The sequence below is a fragment of the Miniopterus natalensis genome, chromosome 4, assembly GCF_054644295.1.
Source record: "Miniopterus natalensis isolate mMinNat1 chromosome 4, mMinNat1.hap1, whole genome shotgun sequence".
In the NCBI taxonomy this organism is placed as follows: domain Eukaryota; kingdom Metazoa; phylum Chordata; class Mammalia; order Chiroptera; family Miniopteridae; genus Miniopterus; species Miniopterus natalensis.
In genome coordinates, this window is record NC_142084.1 from 82,398,380 (window position 1) to 82,413,244 (window position 14,865).

The 14,865-nt window shown below is 43.5% G+C and overlaps 1 protein-coding gene across 3 annotated transcripts in view; it reads left to right on the plus strand.

Annotated features, from left to right (window-relative positions):
• Window positions 1–13,821, plus strand: part of GRIA1 (glutamate ionotropic receptor AMPA type subunit 1) — a 265,907-nt gene extending 252,086 nt beyond the window's left edge. For 2 of the 3 annotated variants that reach the window (XM_016213816.2, XM_016213792.2), the window contains exons 15-16: window positions 4,374–4,508; window positions 10,949–13,821. In XM_016213816.2, coding sequence (XP_016069302.2) covers window positions 4,374–4,508; window positions 10,949–11,149 — 336 coding nt within the window. In that variant the 3' untranslated portion in view covers window positions 11,150–13,821. Of the gene's footprint in view, window positions 1–4,373; window positions 4,509–10,948 lie in introns of those variants that run through there. The other variant, XM_087816937.1, reaches the window with a different exon arrangement.
• Window positions 13,822–14,865: the final 1,044 nt, after the last annotated feature.

A 14,865-nucleotide genomic window follows, 5' to 3' on the forward strand; every position in this document is an offset into this window, starting at 1 on the left:
TTTTCATCCTGTGTTGCTCTTGGGGAGAATATGCAGGCTAGGGAACTGGCCTAGATTGGAAATGGAACAGCAGAAGTTGCCAATTAACATGAGTTCCCTTTTTGCATCCCCTGAAGAGGTTTGTCTCTAGGGAGAATTTATAAAAGGCATGGTCCCAGGCCCTCTAGGAACTCCTTAGATGCTTCAAATCTCTTGGGGTTAGGACAGGTGCCAAAAGTCCCTTGTTATAACTCTGTGTCCAGTGCTTGAATCCCTTAGATGACCTTATCAGCTTCTTCCTGAATGTCTGAGGAAATCACCATGTCCACGGCAGGCCATCTGCCATGGGACAGTGGAAAGGTGTTCCTTGAGTTGAATCAAATCCACCTCCCATAGCTTCCTCGCTTTGATCCTAGCTAGTGAGGGAGCCTAGCCAGCCACTCGGTCTTCACTCCCAGGAAATAACAAAGCACTCAGGAAAATTGCTCATAGGCCAAAACTATTAATGTCAGGAAAGCACAAAAGAAAGCCCACTATAGCAGACAGGCTAGAAGATGGAAGCAGATGCCCTGAAAGGCAAAATCTGGTTACAGAGTCAGCAGGTACAGGCTTGCAGCAGCCCCTAAAACTCCAGTTGTACACACATTAGAGAACGTAGAGAAGGGCAGAAGTTGCAGGTTTTGCTATGTAGGAGTGCACACTCTCAGCAGGAAGAGAAGGAATGGAAGCATCTGGGGAGCCCTGAAGCTTGATCTTTATTTCACAGGCCTTCCATAATGAGCAGCAGAGCCTCTGTGGGGGGGGGACTGGTATTATGACCAAAGGCCCTGACTTCTCCCTAGAACTTTCTGCATGTGTCATTTCAAAAACCTCCAAGTTTCTCTGCCTCAGGCCTCGCTCAAACCTCTTCACAAAGACCTGAGCCGGGCCCCACATTCTTGGAAGGGATGTTGGTTCAGAAATACAGCGGGAGTCTGGGACAGTCCCCCATGACAGGGAAGAGCAAGGAAAAATATGAAAAAGAAAAAAATCCCTTTCCACAAGATGGAAGGAGCATATAAAAAAACAGGTTAAGGAGAACAGATGACAGTGGGGGGCTCATCACTGTAACAACAAGCCCCACAATTCTGAGAGATGAAATTTTTGTTTTTCTTTTCACCTGCCATTCGTCCCAGTGCTGTCACTCTTTCCCCCCTCCTGGTTGAAGACAGGTTGTGACTTTTTCACTCCCACCATCAAGCTGCCTGGCTTTTGGGAATGCAGCTGCTATGAGATGGGAGGAAAACGTGATCCCCCAGAGGAGTGCTCAGAAGATTTCAATTCCATCTCTCCCCTTTCCTTGGTCGTAGCTGGGAAGCTTGTAGCTTGTCCATGAAACATGAACATAGCTGTTTGTACTCAAGTCTGTGAGGAAGTCCCCTCTTGTAGAGGACACGATAGGCCAGAGGAGGAATCAGAGGTCTGGTCCTAAGTAAAAACGATTGTTGTCTACGCCCTGAAACACTTCATCATATTCCAACTGAGTGAGTCAGAGAGAGTGATTAAGGGCAACTGAACAGAAGAGCGTGGCCTTGGGCCTTCTTTGAAAGAACTAAACTCAGTGCTATCAAAAAGCTAACATAACAAGTAAGCAACATCATAAAACTTTGTTTCTATGTAAACTTCTCAACCATATGGGCTAAGAGGACACCAACGCCAGCCCTTCATTCCATACCCCATCAAATTGCGTCAAATTTAGCCAGTTGTGCTACATCTGAGTTTGCTTTCTGATATGATGGTGATAGGATCCAGTTGTTCCCTTGATTCCAGAGTCTTCCCTGACCCCTGCTACTACAGAATTGTATTGACATAAAGAAGGATCAATGACACTGTGTGTTCTGCAAGAGGTGGCAGTCCTAATATCATCTGCTTCCCTCTTTGTATGGGATGTGCCCCCCCTCCCCCCCACACACACACACTGCCACCTCCATGGGCCAGAGACCTCCTTCAGAAGTTAGGAATGTTCTCCAAATCCATACATAATCAAATTCTCAGTCACTGTACCTTCCTCCTTCTACAGTTACATAGAACATGCTCTCAACCCCCACTTCCATGTGAATATCTAGCCCTACTACTTCCTTCCCAGATATACCAGAAGTGGACACTCCATCTTCTGCAGCCAGGGAGGCCAGTGCCCTCTTAGGTGTTTTTAGGATAGTAACAAAAGAAGATGCCCACCACTCATATATCCTTCAAGGCAATCTATAACCAAGGTGAACTTGAAAAGACCATGAGGAAGGAAACAGAAACAGCCTCGGTGTCCAAAGAGGCTTTGTATACTTCAGCTACTGAAAGTCTGGCCAGCTTGTGAAGTCAGTAGGACTTGTTTTTTTGTTCCCAGCCTTTTGTCTGCCACCTTCCCCCAGGCCTGTTCCCCATCCACTCCCTCTGAGCATCACTGTCACCACACCTCCTTTCTACTGTGTGAGCTGGTAATGCATTAACATGCCTCCCAACACACCCCTAGCCCTATCCACACAGAGACGTTTTATAGGAACTTCTACAAACCATGATTCCTCCAAGGACTCTAAATTACTGTCCAGAAACAGAATTACAAACCTCCTGAACAACAAACAGGGAGACATTTTGAGCATTCTAAAAAGTCATGCCATGTGGAAATTACCTTGTTCAACCAACTCTTGAACCTAGAACCATGCTCATTTTTGCACATTTCCTTTATCAGACAATTTTATCAGAGCAGGAGAAATTCTACTTCTTTGAATAATCATTTCCACTGTTTCCAAAGCCATAATATGCCTTGCCAAGTGTAACCCACATTCAAGAGCCATCTGCTTTAGCAATACAGGAAGCCACCAAAGGAGTGTGCTTTAGATAATCCTACAGTTCTGCTGGACAAGGATGCTTCTGGGGAGCGAAGGCATGCTGCTATTTGCCAACTGCAGTCCCCAAGCTCAGCCCTGCTGAATCCTGTACAATGCACCAACCAGAACTAGGGCAGAGGTCAATGACTTGGTCTACAGCAGACTCTTTCCACCCCCAGATTCTAAATAGGCAGATGTCAAAGGAGTCCCTTATAGCAAGACAGTTCACCCTTTGTGTGGCTTGCCTATACCCCCACTGAGAGAGAAAAAAAACAACAAAACAACACAAGGAGAAATGTAAAAGCTATACCTATCCAGTGCCACCAACCAACCAATTATGGTGCCTGCCTGTGCCACCTGAGGCATGCATTTTATTTTAATTCAATGAGAAACTTGTTATACCTGAGCAAACAATATAAGCAAAGGTGGTAGAGCCATCATGACATCTGGGGATGGGTATTCTTTCAGGATTTAAAGATGTCCTCTTGCCTATGTCAAGAATTTCACTAAGCAGATTCCTCTCTTCCTGAGCTACTACCTGACACCATGATCACTCGTTTTGTTTGATTACCCTCACCACTTGGGAAGATGTTGTCCCTCTGTCCCCACTTTTGAACCCTACTGAAGATGACATGACTTAGGGATTATCTCACCAGACTGGTAGCCTTTCTCAGACTCCACACAGTAAACTATGTCACCTCCTATTAGACATGGGTAGTTGTCCCCACACCCTTGGAAATTTTGCACCCTGCTCCATGACTCTCCTCATCCAAAACCAGTGCAATATCTTTTACCACAGGCAACAGATTTCTAAATTCAGCCACCTGAGTCTGCCTACAGTGTTTTTCAGCAAGCACCTCGAACAGAAAAATGATACCAATTAAGCATAATTATCAGGATTTAATAGAGCCATTTTTCTACCTCAGTGCCTTTTTACTATTCCAAGCCCCCCAGGTTTTTTTCCCTAAATTAGGACTCAGAGCAGTAAGTTAAAGGTATACATTGGTAGATCTTTATTATATGTACAATAACTGTCTTATTAAATTGAAATAAAATCCACATCTAAGGGAAAGTTCATTTTAAGTACCAACTCTCAGAAAAATGCTCAAAGACATAATAAGCAAGGCAAGTGTGTTGCTGAGCAACAGAAGGGATGGGGGGCAGAAACTGAGGTGAAAATGAAGGCACAGTTTTTTGGAAGAATGGGGCAAGCTCAAGGGTACAGGTCTTGGTAGAAGTTGCCCTAAATTTCTTATGGCATTTCCCACCCCAGAACAGGCATTAGGAGAGGAAATGTAATCATAAATTAAACCTATTCATGGATGCCTGGAAAATCGTTATATACACACACACATACATTTTTCCGGGGAATGTTTAATACGGTCAGTGAATAAAAAGCCTTTCTGACTATTTGACTATTAAAGAGGGTGATGGGGTTGAGTGTATGTGCGTAAAATGCTGTTACTTAGATGGTCTCCAGTCTCTTGGCTCACTTTACTCTGTTCCCCTGCCCCCTTTCCCTCCTCTTCCTAGGACAAGACAAGCGCTCTGAGCCTCAGCAATGTGGCGGGCGTGTTCTACATCCTGATCGGAGGACTTGGACTAGCCATGCTGGTTGCCTTAATCGAGTTCTGCTACAAATCCCGTAGCGAGTCCAAGCGGATGAAGGTGGCATCGTCTTCCCAGGCCTTTTTCCTACCCTGTTGTGTCATACAGCTGAGTTTCCTGGGAGTCCCTCTACTAGAAAGGGTGGGAGTGACAGGAGGTTGAGGTCAGCCCAAGGCAGGGTACGGAAAGCTGCTATGAGGAAGGTGACAGGGAAAGAGGCAGCTGTGATGAGGGAAGGAGGGTAGGAAAGAAGGAAGACAGTAAACATAAAGCTCAAGAAAATAACTACTTCAGCCAGAGATGGGATGGTGAGATTAAAACTTGAGAGTTGAAGTGGACAGCGAACATAGTATGAGGAAAGAGCAATTGGTGCAAAGGTAGATTCTTGCTGAGCTTGCATTAACAGAAATGTAGCTCCCAATATAGGGGAGAGGGAGTCTACCCTCTGCAAACAGATGATCTTGCCATGCTTGGTGAATTAGGTCTTCAAATACAGCTGAAGGCAACTAACTGGAGAAGAAAAGGATTTTGTAGGATATGAGAACTATCTGTAAAAATATGACAACTTTTCAGGTGGAAAAGAAAACAGACTATTTCTGTGGGATCCCTAATTGTACAATAAGAACTAATGACCAAAGCTGTGGAGAGCAGATGTTCACACAATAGGAGAGATCTACTTTTCTTTCAGAGTTATCCAAAAATTGAATGGATTGTCCTGATAAGTAGCATGTGCCCCATAACTGATGGCATGGATATAGATCTTGGCAAGGATATAGATTCAAGTATCCAAAGGGAGTTGGGTTAAATGACCTTTAAAACCCCTCACATTTCATCATTTAGCTTCAACAAGAAAATATTTTAGAAGTGGTAATTATGGTAGCAAAACCATGAGAGAGACATCCTGAGGAGGCAGAGAGGACTGAGATGCAGCCTGTGACCTTCAGGATCTTCAACAAAGAATGGCACGGAAAAATTACTCAGTGAAGCAAACTATGGTATAGATAGGAAGGCATACAGCAATATAGAGGAAAAGAAATTAGAGAAGTCTACCAGGAAGAGGCAGAAATTAAGAGGGAGAACAAGTGGTATTCAAACCAACAGAAAGAGAGAGAAGCACAGTCGATCTCAGCTATGTACCCTAGACTGTTACCGTGGCTTGACTAGACTAAGAAGATTCATTGGTAGGATCTGCTCTCCTAGAATGCAGCTTAAGATACCCATTTTATAACATTCAAGTGCTCCCCAGCTCAGCACACCCACCATTTCACAACCACAGTCTTCTGCCTAGCCCCTCCCTGCCTTGGGCCATCAGCCCAACACATACCTCTAGGATCCCTCTTAAAGAAGACATTGCTGGACATTTACTTCCCGAGTTTGGAAACTCTGTATCTTGGGTTTTTAGAGCTATATAGATTGTGAGTTCCTTAAGGTAAGAAGCTGTGTCTCATTTCCCTTTGGACACCCCACACATATAGGGTATTAGTAAAATTAATGTGGAATTGTATCTGGAGGAAAAGTTTTCTTGGAGATAAGGTAAGGCATGAGAAGAAGCTATTGTTAGGTTTAGCAAATACAACCATCAAAACCACCCAACCTGGAAGCACAAACATTATCCAAGGTGGTTTGGGCCACTTCTGTTTGTGCTCATAAAATCTAATGAGACCAGGCATCCACCAAGCAGAAAACCTCTTTGACTTTCAGCCCTTCATATGGGATTACCAAGTACCACTAGTCATGGTCAGTGCCAGGTAGTAGCACCAGGGTGACTAAAGACTAGGATCCTCTTAAAACGGGACAGTGTTTACCTTCACCAATGAAGTTACAATCTTCAGGTTAAGATAAGAATCCTTAGAAGTAACCACTGAGTCATGTCATAACTTCTTGGAGACATTCTCACCTTTCCCTTTACAAAGAAGATGTTGAATTTCTCAGAAGCCAACATCAGAATCTCTTGGAATCATTAGTTCAAGGTCTTTCACCACAATCTTCTGTAATGAATTCCACTGGTTGGCATGACTTCAACACAACTCACTGAGGTTCCTAATAGAATTTTTAATCTCCCTGTTACAGAAAAGGTACCTCTACTGTCTTTGTTACTCAACCCAGCCCTTAAATTTCAAAGCTTTATCCACTCCTCTCTTATCTGAAGGAGATAAGTAGAACACATTCCACTTGCCTCTTAGACTTTCCAGCTTTGCAGTTCTCTTATTATTCTGTACTTTGCCCTCTCCAAAGGCAGTTAGCTCTTTTCAGAAGTGCAGCCTCTGCCCTGGGCAGTGTGGCTCAGTTGGTAGGATGTTGTCCCGTGTGCCAGGAGGTTGCCAGTTTGATTCCTGTCAACGGTACATGCTTGGGTTGCAGGCTCGATCATGTAGGAGGCAGCCAGTTGATGTTACTCTTAAATCTATGTTTCTCTCTCTCTCCCTCTCCTTTCCTCTCTCTCTAAAAATCAATAAATTATTTTAAAAAAGAACTGCAGCCTCCAACCTCACCCAGAGGCCCATGTTGATGTGTAAAGGGTTTTTAGCAAGAACCTTCCTTCTTGTTTCTTTCTTTGATCACAGTATTTGGCCAACTCTTAGCGCCTTGAGCCCCTAAACCTAGTTCATGGGCAGCCTCCCATTTCTCAACAGTGTTCAAAGAGCCCTTCCGTACTCTGGATGGAAAAGTGAAGGGGAAGAGGAAGCAGAACAGAGAAAGAAGGGGAGGAGAGAGAGAAGGAAGGAAGGGAAGACATCTTTTCAGTAACTTCTCTGTTCAAAGTGCTGCATACATTTTCATTAATCCTGTAGTGTGTTGTGCTTGCAGTCCTATGGTTGACGAAACAGGGGTTCAGAGAAGCTAAGTAACTTGTCCTAACAAAGTCACATAAGTTGGGAGCTGGAGGAACAGAAATTAGACTCACAGCATAGCTTCTGCATAGCCTGGGTTCTTGGTATCAGCCAAGCCACTTCTAAATTACTCTCTCCTCCCCAACCACATGGCAGCAGATAATTTTGAGCACCTACTATGTGTCTCCTCAATTCCTAGCTACAGTGCACAAATAATATACAGCCCTTATCCTTAGGTTTTCCTGACCTACTTGTTGAAGCCATCGATAGTATGTAATCCTTTGCTTGCACATTGTGAGTTCCTTTCCCCTTTGATGTCACATGAGGAGGACACCGAGTAAGTGTCACAGTGTCACAGGGAGAATGGGAAGGGCACCCTGCCAGTATTTCTTCCACAAAGACATACGGAGCACCACTGTATGTTAGACATTGCTCAGCACTGGGGATACAGTCAGGAACCAAACAGACACAGCTTCTGCTCTCAGGACACTGAGAGCTTGGTAGAGAAGACAGAAAATAAATAGTTACACATGTTCAATGAGTGTTAGGAAGAAAAATGCCCAGTGCTGTCAAGTCATGGTCAGGGAATGGAGGCTGGGCAAGTCAGAAATGCTTCCCTGAGAAAGTGATGTTTAACTGATTTGAAGTATGAAAGACATTAATCAGGGGAAGAGAGATGCCAGCAAAGGAAGCACAAATGCCAGAGACCCAGGGACCAGAACTCACCCCAAATGGGAATAAGGCCAGGGAGACCAGAATGCAGGAAGACTGAGGGAAGAGACAAATGTGAGAGTTGGGAACTCAAGAGGGACTCAGGCAAGCAGAGCATTTGTGTATAATTTAGATGGTCATATAGTAACAAAAATACATAACCTAGGACAAACTCTAAACTGAATCAAGTCTCAGATCTTCTGTTTCTTCCCTCTGCCTAGAAACCAAACCAGAACCTGAGTTCCTAGCTGGTGTGAAGGACAACCATGGATCTTTATTATTCCCCTTGCTCCCAAAGGAAACTAATCCCCAGCCTTTCCCGCCCCCAGGACACTGACTTCTCATAATTGCATGTGGCTGTGCTGACACGGGCCATGTGTAAGCCATGGCCCGTGGCTTTGCACATATCCATGGAATTAATGAGCAGCTGAGACACTTGGTAATGCGAGGAGGAGGGGTGCATCCACCCCAGCAGGCAATCACTCTGGCTCCTAGCACATGTGCTAGGATGAGGTCATTGCTGAGGTTTGAACTTTTATTAGGGGGCTCTATGATGGGCAGAGGTTGGGCAGACTTTTCTTAGAAAAGCAAGCAGCTGAGAAGTTAGGAAGCAATCACTGTTAGAGAAATGAAATGAGTCTCTGAAGAGCCAAGTTTGGACTTTTCAAGCACCCTTTTCTCCCGGCATATCATTTTAAAACAATGACTCTAAGCATGAAATTTAAGAATGGCTGGAATGTCAAAAATGGATAAGGGAGAACCACATTTCCCAGAGGCAAGAAGGAAAATGGCACCTACTTATGACAGCTTAGCTACATGTCGGGCTATGTTCTCTCACACTTTGATAGGCAGCAGTGTTGACTGTGCCACCAATCTTCTTTTAAGATAAACTCAACAAGTACCACCAACTTCAATGGAATGTGTGAGACCTTTTGAGAAACAAAGCCCAAGGCCTTCAGTGTGAACTGTAAACTTTTTTTTTAATTAAAGGGATATGGCAGAGAAAAGTCACAGAAGATAGACATTTCAAGTTAACCTATACAGGTTTCCATATTTCACAGACACATACAAAGTTATTTTCATTCAACATTTTTAGGTGAGGATGAGTAACCATTAATTCCTCGTGTTTTATTTCACATTTCCCCCACAGAGCATTACAGTGGTATTTATTTGGCCTTGACTTAAAAGAATGCAATCCAGGTCACGCTTCCTTTTCAGTGGAGGGCAACAAAGGAAGAATGTAAATAAATCAACCCAACCCTGGGGTTTTGAGGAGGAGACATAAACAGTATGAGTGGAGCATCATCTGAGGCAAATTTGTCTGAATCATTGATTTTAAAAAGAAATAACATTGAAAAACATTGCCAGAATTGCCAGCAATAAGAGGACATTCCCATCAAAGTGTTGCAAAAAGAACAAAAATTGGGTAAAAACTGCCCTGTTTATGTTACAGTAGGTTGACACTCCCCTCTGGCCACTAGAATCAGAAATACGCAAAGGAGAAAGCCATGGAATTTTTAAGAAGGATCCTAGGTGGTTGGGTTTTCTTAGGCAAATTCAAGAGCATTGATTAAGCATCTAACTCTAAGCTGGACATTCTGGGAGATAGTTAAGGAATGAGAAGACATGATCCTTGCCTCCTCCAGATAGTTAGTGCCCTTAAAGAAGATGAAACACGCATACCTGAAGCAAAGCCATTACAAGAGAATGTACAATGTATGAGTACTAAGGTGAGGTGCCAGCACTTGCTGGTGCAGTCTAGGATGGCTTCAAGAAGACGGTAAGGACAGAATGCACCTTGAAGGATGAGTAGGTTTGGTCTTTGAGAAAGAAACCTCTCAAGTTATAGACAACTATTCTCCTTTATGTTAAGTCCTACCAAGAAATCAAGCCCTACCTCAAAAATTCTATGAGTATCTTTTAATAGGAAGTTAGAGTGACAGGAAGAGATACAGGTTTGGATTTCATGTCATGAAGTTTCTTTCTCCAAAGGAACTAAGAACAGAACCCTTCCTCCTGTCTCACAGGATATGATTTTAATCCCATAATGTGTTCTTGAACATTCCACCTCAACCCAGCTGATCCTGGGGTGATCGCTGGAATGGAAGAGTTCCAACATTCTAGAATTCCAACAATGTTGCAGTCACAAAGATTATTAGCACTGATCTGAAGCGTCATTCTAGAAGTACAGGTGATGTGTGCTGATGGGAAGCATCTGACAGATAAAGATCTTTGCAATGCGTTCTCATTTTCTTTAGCACATGTCCCTTTCCAATTACATTTTGCCTACTGTATTATTCAAATAAGTCCTACATTCCCTTAACACATGCTGCTAGCAGTAGGATAGCATTTTCCCTGAAGTAAATCAGAGATAGTTTTTAATTTTAACCCAACAATAACACACCCTTAATTTTTAACATTTCAAATAATTTTTCACACAGTGGCATCACTCTTCCTAATAAAAGCCTGTAGGTAGGTAGATAATCACATTTTATAAACATGGAGAATTAAACAGTCTAGAGAGGTAAGGAGGTATGCACAGGGTCACACAATTAGTTGATGTCAGAACCAGAACTAAAATCCAAGTTCTCTAATCCCCATTTCCAGAGCTTTTCCACTTAGTTCATGTTGCCACATTTATTATCATCAATACAGCTATAGAACTATTTCACCTTTAGAAAACATGTGTAATATAAGAACCAGAAAGGATTTTAGAGATTACCCAGTCTAGCAAACCTCATTAAATAGAGAGCATAAGGTCCAGAGAGGGGCTCAGGCTTTTCCAGAGTCACGCAACAGTTTTCTGAGTTCATGGCAAGTCAAAATTGGCACTACAGATCAGGAAAGGAGTTGGATGGGGAAAAGGAAAGGGTGATATTTCAAGTCCACAGTTGACTCATTCTCCCTGCCAGTCATTGCCAAGGACCTGGGGAAGAACCCCATTGTCCTCCTGAAAAGGGTTTCTGTTTGATCCCACAGCAATCCATCAATGAAGCCATACGGACATCGACACTCCCCCGAAACAGCGGGGCAGGAGCCAGTGGTGGCAGCAGTGGAGAGAATGGCCGAGTGGTCAGCCACGACTTCCCTAAGTCCATGCAATCAATTCCCTGCATGAGCCACAGTTCAGGGATGCCCTTGGGAGCCACAGGATTATAACTGGAGCAGATGGAGACCCCTTGGGGAGCACGCTCGGGCTCCCCCAGCCCCATCCCAAGCCCTTCAGTGCCAAAAACAACAAAATGAAACGCAACCGCCACCAACCACCACAACCACAAGGAGGAGGATTCAACAGATTTTCCTGAAGAATTGAAAACCATTCTGCTATCCCTTTTCCTGTTTTGACATTCTTTCACCCTTTTCTGTTACTAAGGATGACAGATCACATTGCACTGCAATAAGGGGAAATAACCCTAACAGAGACTGTGTCTCTGGCAGTGGAGTCACCAGAACACTAATGAAGAGACTGTGCTGTTTTTTTAATTCAGTTGTTAACATGTCTTAGTGTGTGCAATGTTTTTCTTACTAATATTCATGATTTGCAGGTTCTGTTAGGCCTCTCCCTTCTCCTTACTTCTTACTCCTATCCCTGCCCACCCCTCTTCAGTTTTTAGGTTGGAGATTCAAGGTTTATTCCACCTTAAAAGCAAGCAAAAGGGAAAAAGCAACCTTCAAACTAATTCGCCATGGGAGCTCTCCAAGTTACCCTCCAGTCTACCACCCCAAGCCCTGGATGGAGACGGAACAGGTTGTTAAAGGAGCGAGCTGCCTTCCCCAGACAGAGCGCTGCCTAAGCACTGATCTTAACTGAAAACGTGTGTGAAAAGCAGCTCAGACCAAGGGTGGCGGAGAGGGCAAAGGCAGGTGCGCACTCAGAGGAGGGCGCCTGAAGTTATTGCTGGAAGCCCAGATAAAGCTTCCTTTAATGTGTAAGAGCCATCTCATAGGCCTTAGGCGGAATGGTATATTTCTTCACAGAGTCAACCTCAGCCCTGAGAAGTATGTCCTTCTGACTATGCTCAAGCCCAAAGGCACTCTGGTGGCTGAAGGGCAATTGGCCTCCTGAACCAAGTAGAGACTTGGGAACAGCTGACAGCCAGGAAGATAGCACCCATGATTGTCGCTTCTCATTTGCTTAACATCTGAGCAGGAGTCCCACTGAGGAATAGACTCTTTCTCTTCAGAGCCTCTGATATGGGGGAAATGCTATGCAAGCTAAGTGCAAAAGAAAGGTGATGAAAGAATTTTGGAAAAGGAAGCATCATTGAAGTCCACAAACAATAGAACCTTCCATGGTGTGCCCTCGCTTAGGTTTGAGAGGCTGAATATGAAGCTTAGAGTTTTGCTGACCCAGAGAACTTGGGTTTTTATGTCCATATAAAAGTGTTATTTTAGCATGTGGCCAGATGACATTCTGTCATCTTTCAAAAGTAAAATGTCCAAGGCTGAATTATCTGAAGGAGGAAAGGGAGATGGATTAAATTGATAATGACATTGGGGTCCTTAAGATACTTGACCCCAACTTTTAAGCCAAGGAGGCAGATCTTCCCCCTGGCTAAGACAGAATGGAGATGTTATATTTCGGTGACCAAAATCAATACACCCAGGATTGTGACTACAAAGCTGAACTAAGACAAGACTGGAGAGGTTGGCAGGGCTCATGGAGAGAAGCCCAGGCTGACTGAAACTTTGGTTGGGTGGGTGTAGTTCCCAGCACATGGCTTTCTTGGAGATCCCAACTCTCATTCTTGGTGCAATTGGCTTCCAGCTCTCCAGCAGCCATCTCCTAGGTGCATGACTCAATGCGTGCCATGTGTCATTAGCTTTTATTGATAACCATATTCTGGCTTGTTCCCTTACCTCCTACTTCTATCCAGTCTTCTCTGCTAGGGGTTATCATTAGCAATTGACAAACTAAAGGTTTTGGAGCCTGCCTATGAGTAGGCACAGCATGACTGGTTTCATCTGTGGACTCTCTCAGTGGACACCCACCCTCTCTATGGCTCTCTCATTCTTCTTTCATCAGCCATAGCAAAGAACCATCCCAAAATCTAACTCTTTGCCCTTTCAGCTCAAGTGTTGTTGTTTAGTCTCTCACATGTCAATGTGGGCATGGTATGTGAAGCAGGACCTTCAAGGTGGATCACTTTTCCGCTACTGCCAGCTGATGTCCTCCCCAGCCCCTGCCCTCTCACCAGATTTTTCTCAGCCCTTAGCCTACCACTGCAGAATCTGGTATGACCCGCCATTAGGGAATCTGCATTCCAGAGGAGTTGGAATTAACCCTCTACCATCAACATGCTTCAAAAACCTTTTGCCTTTGGCCTGGTAGGATGCCTCTCCAGCTACTGAGCTCACCCAGTAACATCATCTGATAGGAAAAGGCCATCTATGCTAGAAATGAGGGTCTATGCTATGTGGGGGTCCAAGACTCCAGTGGAAGATGTTTGTCATCAATGGAGGAGTGACGGGGAAAACAAAATCAAGAAAAAAAAAGTTAACTTGTATTATGTATTTTTACTACACTTTTCTTAAAAATAGAGCAATGGGAAAACTCTGAAAGAGCGTGACATTTTTCTCAACAGGAACCCATACTTAACAGTTCTAGCTTTCATTAAATTTTGCTCTTTGGTACCTGGGCCTTTTATTTAACATCTATATTTGTTTTAACTCTATTGGCAGATTTGTGAAAGGATTTCTGCTTGATCAAACACTAAATATTTTTGGGTTTCTGTTTGTTTTTCCCCCCAAGTAGCCAGGTTTCTTTTTTTCTTTTGGTATTTGCATAAAGTGAAAATATCACCGAGAATTAAATCACTGTGGATCCATTATCTACTTTTCACACTTGTTCATTCCATTTTTGTGCCATTTCTTAAGCCAGTGTTCTAGGGCTTATGTGATTTCCTTATTGCTGAGCCTAAGTCCAGTACATTTTTTAATGGTGGCCACTATGCATGAGTCATGAATAGATCTCAAACAAGCCACTTCAGCTGAACTAGATCATTTGTAAGTTATTTATTGAAATAGGATAAAAAAAAAACAAAAACAAAAAAGACAAAGAATGGTATTTGATTTTCAAGGGCTATAGTTTCTATTGAATAAGGAGCCCCCTGCAGTGGTCACAGTACCTCCAAGAACTGACTGGCTCACAGGGAATGTCTCCCAGACATCCCCAACTGGAGTCCAGGTGTATCTGTGATGTGCACAGAGTCAAAACGAAAACCAAATCCACCAGGCTTCTAAGTAGATAATCTCGGTCTTCAGACCACATGACCCTCATTCTTGCCTGAAAGCTTTTCTTTTACTCAAGAAAGATGGGGTTTTTGTAAAGGATCTGACTTCTGTTGACACTTAAATACTAAACAGCTTCAAGTGTTTTCTTTCCCAAGGAACTTTGCATATTAAGAGGGGTCAGAAGTTTAAAATGAATGAAGGAAACTCTAATAGTGGCATTTCAGACAGCAACTACCATGGTAAAAAAGGGTTGGGGGAAGAGAAAGAACCTAGCCAATTTGTGTGAAGTTCCAGGCACTGTCCACACTGGCCTGCAGTCACCTCCAGCATCTAGGGAGACACTGAATGAAGACCCACTTAAGACCAGCTGACAGGATGAGAAAACAGATCTGTCGCCTTGCCATCAACTAGTTGGGATAATGGTCATAATGGCTATAAGAGCACTTATTGAGCACCTATTATGTTAAGCACACTTAATACCTTTTATATCATGATAATGGCCCTCTAGGGTAGGGCCTTACAAATGAGGAATTCAGATTTAAAGAGATGACATTAACTTGCTCAAAGTCCTGAGACAGAGTCAGGATTTGAACTGGGTCTGCTTGAATTCAAAGCCTTTATACTACCCACCTCTCTGTTAA